The sequence below is a fragment of the Hippocampus comes genome, unplaced genomic scaffold, assembly GCF_001891065.2.
Source record: "Hippocampus comes isolate QL1 unplaced genomic scaffold, H_comes_QL1_v1.1 C16822582, whole genome shotgun sequence".
Classification (NCBI taxonomy): domain Eukaryota; kingdom Metazoa; phylum Chordata; class Actinopteri; order Syngnathiformes; family Syngnathidae; genus Hippocampus; species Hippocampus comes.
In genome coordinates, this window is record NW_017839566.1 from 1 (window position 1) to 936 (window position 936).

Here is a 936-nt window from a genome sequence, read left to right on the forward strand (position 1 = left end):
GTGGTGGTGGTGGTAACCATGGAATTGAGTCCAATGAAAAATAAATAACAAGTCTTTAATCATTTACCAAAATTCTTTATTGGACACTCTCACCGGTGCCAGGCCTACACCCTCAGACATACAATCAAACATAATAACTCATAAATTTCAGTCTACAAATTTTATTCCATTCGCAGTATTTATTCATTTAACTTTTTAGGTGAAAATATACTATCAGTGGCTCTTTTTTTATTGCTGTAATATATGTTGTGACTGAGCAAGATTGTATGAGTTGACAAAACTTGACTAAATCAAGCGATGACTTGACTCGACAAGCTCGATTTTTGCCACGGTAAACGGTAACAATTCAGACTTGAGACTTACATTCACCTTTGACGTTTACACATTTCAGCATCTGTAGTTGTATGACAGATCTACAGATATTTTCCAGACATTTATTATCAATATTAACTGAACTCACCACACCAGGAAAGATTTTGGTGAGTCGCTCGACGGCGGCCGTGGCTTTGGCCTTTCCTCCTCCGAGACAGTCTTCAAACTCATAGAGAGGCTGCCGCACCGGATTTGAGTAGGAGATCTTTGCATTGTCCACAAAGGTGATGTGTCTTACTCCCCAGCCCTACACGAGGAAAGTAGAAATGAGCTTTTTAAAAGTTTTTTTTTTATTTTTACAAACCACTTCCATCTATTTCAGACTCACCATCAGAGTCCTGGCCACATTGCAACCCAGTGTTCCAGCTCCCAGCAGAAGACATTTGGTGCTGACCACCTTGTCCAAGTCCAGCGAAGGGACCAGTCTCCATCGCATCAGTTTCAGGTTAAGATCGACTGATGACTCTGCAAGCCTGAAAGGCAAAATGACATCAATTTAGCAAACTTGACGAAGATCCCTAAAGGAACATTCAGTAATATGGAAAATGTATGTTTGAACTACTT

At 40.1% G+C, this 936-nt stretch overlaps 1 protein-coding gene across 1 annotated transcript; it reads right to left on the reverse strand.

Annotated features, from left to right (window-relative positions):
• Positions 1 to 267: 267 nt before the first annotated feature.
• LOC109509235 (ubiquitin-like modifier-activating enzyme ATG7) lies at positions 268 to 878 on the reverse strand. Its single transcript, XM_019859115.1, has 2 exons — positions 701 to 878; positions 268 to 619 (listed from the first exon to the last, which is right to left on the reverse strand). Exons 1-2 carry the CDS (start codon positions 806 to 808, stop codon positions 347 to 349), a joined length of 381 nt encoding a protein of 126 aa, XP_019714674.1. The 5' UTR covers positions 809 to 878; the 3' UTR covers positions 268 to 346.
• Between the last annotated feature and the right edge of the window lie 58 nt (positions 879 to 936).

Bases quoted from the DNA above. Each gene is read 5' to 3' on its own strand.
- LOC109509235 (XM_019859115.1), bottom strand. From the start codon at position 808: ATGCGATGGAGACTGGTCCCTTCGCTGGACTTGGACAAGGTGGTCAGC. The intron at 620-700 runs GTGAGTCTGAAA...TTCCTCGTGTAG, and splicing joins ATGTGGCCAGGACTCTGATG to GGCTGGGGAGTAAGACACAT.